General features: G+C 33.0%; 1 protein-coding gene across 1 annotated transcript in view; it reads right to left on the reverse strand.

Annotated features, from left to right (window-relative positions):
- LOC137645489 (uncharacterized) overlaps positions 1–1,954 on the reverse strand; it is a 5,560-nt gene that overhangs the window by 1,954 nt on the left and 1,652 nt on the right. The window contains exons 2-3 of the mRNA XM_068378295.1: positions 1,018–1,240; positions 1–87 (exon numbers count right to left, since the gene is read on the reverse strand). The exon at positions 1–87 is cut by the window's left edge and continues 208 nt beyond it. Of these exons, the coding sequence (XP_068234396.1) occupies positions 1–87; positions 1,018–1,240 (310 nt within the window). The remainder of the gene's footprint in view (positions 88–1,017; positions 1,241–1,954) is intronic.

Raw genomic sequence — 1,954 nt, forward strand, 5'->3', positions numbered from 1 at the left:
CAATAGCTCGATAATTTTTTCCAGTGCATTCAGGTGCCCAGTAACCTCGGTACCACCTCAGGCATTTTCTGTTACTGCAGGCTGGTCCTATTAGGAGAAAACGTGTTTTAGAGGAACTGATTTTCCACATATCTGCTACTATCATATAAAAAAGCCATATATTTCGATACATTAATATCTGCATTTTCTTAACGATCTCGGGATCAGAGCCCAGGGCAGAACCTCTCAAAGAAAATAGCTTCTGACCGGCTGGGAATCGAACCCTGGTCCAGGAACTTGTGACAGCAGTGACATAGCAATGTATTATTACCAGTATGGTATCGAGACTTTCGGAAGCTAACGTCATATATAAACTACAATTGAAGACTTTGATGAAGCATATTCTTCTTGGAATGTAATATTGTCTTAAATCTGAGTAAGCGTTTAGGTTTTTATTTCGCTTGGTAAAGGGTATGTACTTTGTTTAATTACGTCTCTTACTCCTCGTATCTTATAAGAAATGTATTTACGAATTAACAAAGAAACTTGTAAGAGACGATGCTGCAAGAAAAATCATTTATGTAGTTTTTTTTTTCTTTTTTTAAATGTCAGATCTTTGTAAAGTGAAATCCAAAAAAAGTGTCTCCTTAGTGAATAACCAGCACATAAAACATACTGCACTATAAATATTTGCTGTTTCATTAAAACACACATAAACACACACACACACACACACACACACACACACACACACACACTCTCTCTCTCTCTCTCTCTCTCTCTCTCTCTCTCTCTCTCTCTCTCTCTCTCTCTCTCTCTCTCTCTCTCTCTCTCTCTCTATCATGTTGATTGAATTTTCTACTAGATGAAGTTAATGTACCATAAATATTTCCTGTTTCATTAAACACACACAAGCACTCTCTCTCTCTCTCTCTCTCTCTCTCTCTCTCTCTCCTCTCCTCTCTCTCTCTCTCTCTCTCTCTCTCTAATCATGTACAACATTCTAGTAGATGAAGTCAATGTAAAGATATATCTTACTCCGACTTCTAACTAAGAATTCTTGCAGCGCTGAGTCAGAGACATCATTCACCGGATGGAAGGGAAGATCAGCAGAGATATCTTTCATATCCATAGCTTCCTCTTCTTCCTCTTCATCCTCTTCTTCCTCTTCATCAAAGATATTCTTAGAGTCTTTTAACTCGCCATCAGCAGTTTCTTTTTCTACATCATTTTGATCATCTTCAGAAGTGACTGGCTGGAACTGATATGAAAATAAAATACATTTAGCATAATACAGCACTAAACTATTTTATTCTATAAATGTCATTCGCATAAACACTGATATGATAAATAGATTACAAGAATTTTCCATATAAGACATGAAATCAAAACGTGGTTTTAAACATGGGCAATATCGACTCTTCAAGTTTCTGTCTAGAAAGGCAATTCTGGTGAAGGATCGAAATGTTTTTCAAACAATGATTTTAAGTTGTCGGTACTTGTTGGAGTACCTTACACCGAATTCATGAGCTTCATATGAACTCAGGAGTTTACCAAATAGTTTGTTTATCTTTGTAATTGGGGTTGAAGGATTAACATCATCTTATTAATTATAACAAAAATTGGAAATACTGAAAAGAATATAACGTTAATAATATGAATAATTAACTCAAAACCCTAAACGAATCTCCAAATTAATTCCTTTTTTTTACAATTGTCTATACTATAAATATGAATGTTTTTAATGAAGATAATATAATATTTTCAGATGAAAACATTAGATTTTCTTATTAATGGGTAATGAGTGAATAAGGCATTGTTGGGGATATATATATATATATATATATATATATATATATATATATATATATATATATATATATATATATATATATACATATATATACATCTGATACATTTTTGCACATATTAGGATTTGTTTTTCATATAAAAAAGCCATATATTTCGATACATT

Source organism: Palaemon carinicauda, chromosome 8 (assembly GCF_036898095.1).
Source record: "Palaemon carinicauda isolate YSFRI2023 chromosome 8, ASM3689809v2, whole genome shotgun sequence".
NCBI classification, from domain to species: domain Eukaryota; kingdom Metazoa; phylum Arthropoda; class Malacostraca; order Decapoda; family Palaemonidae; genus Palaemon; species Palaemon carinicauda.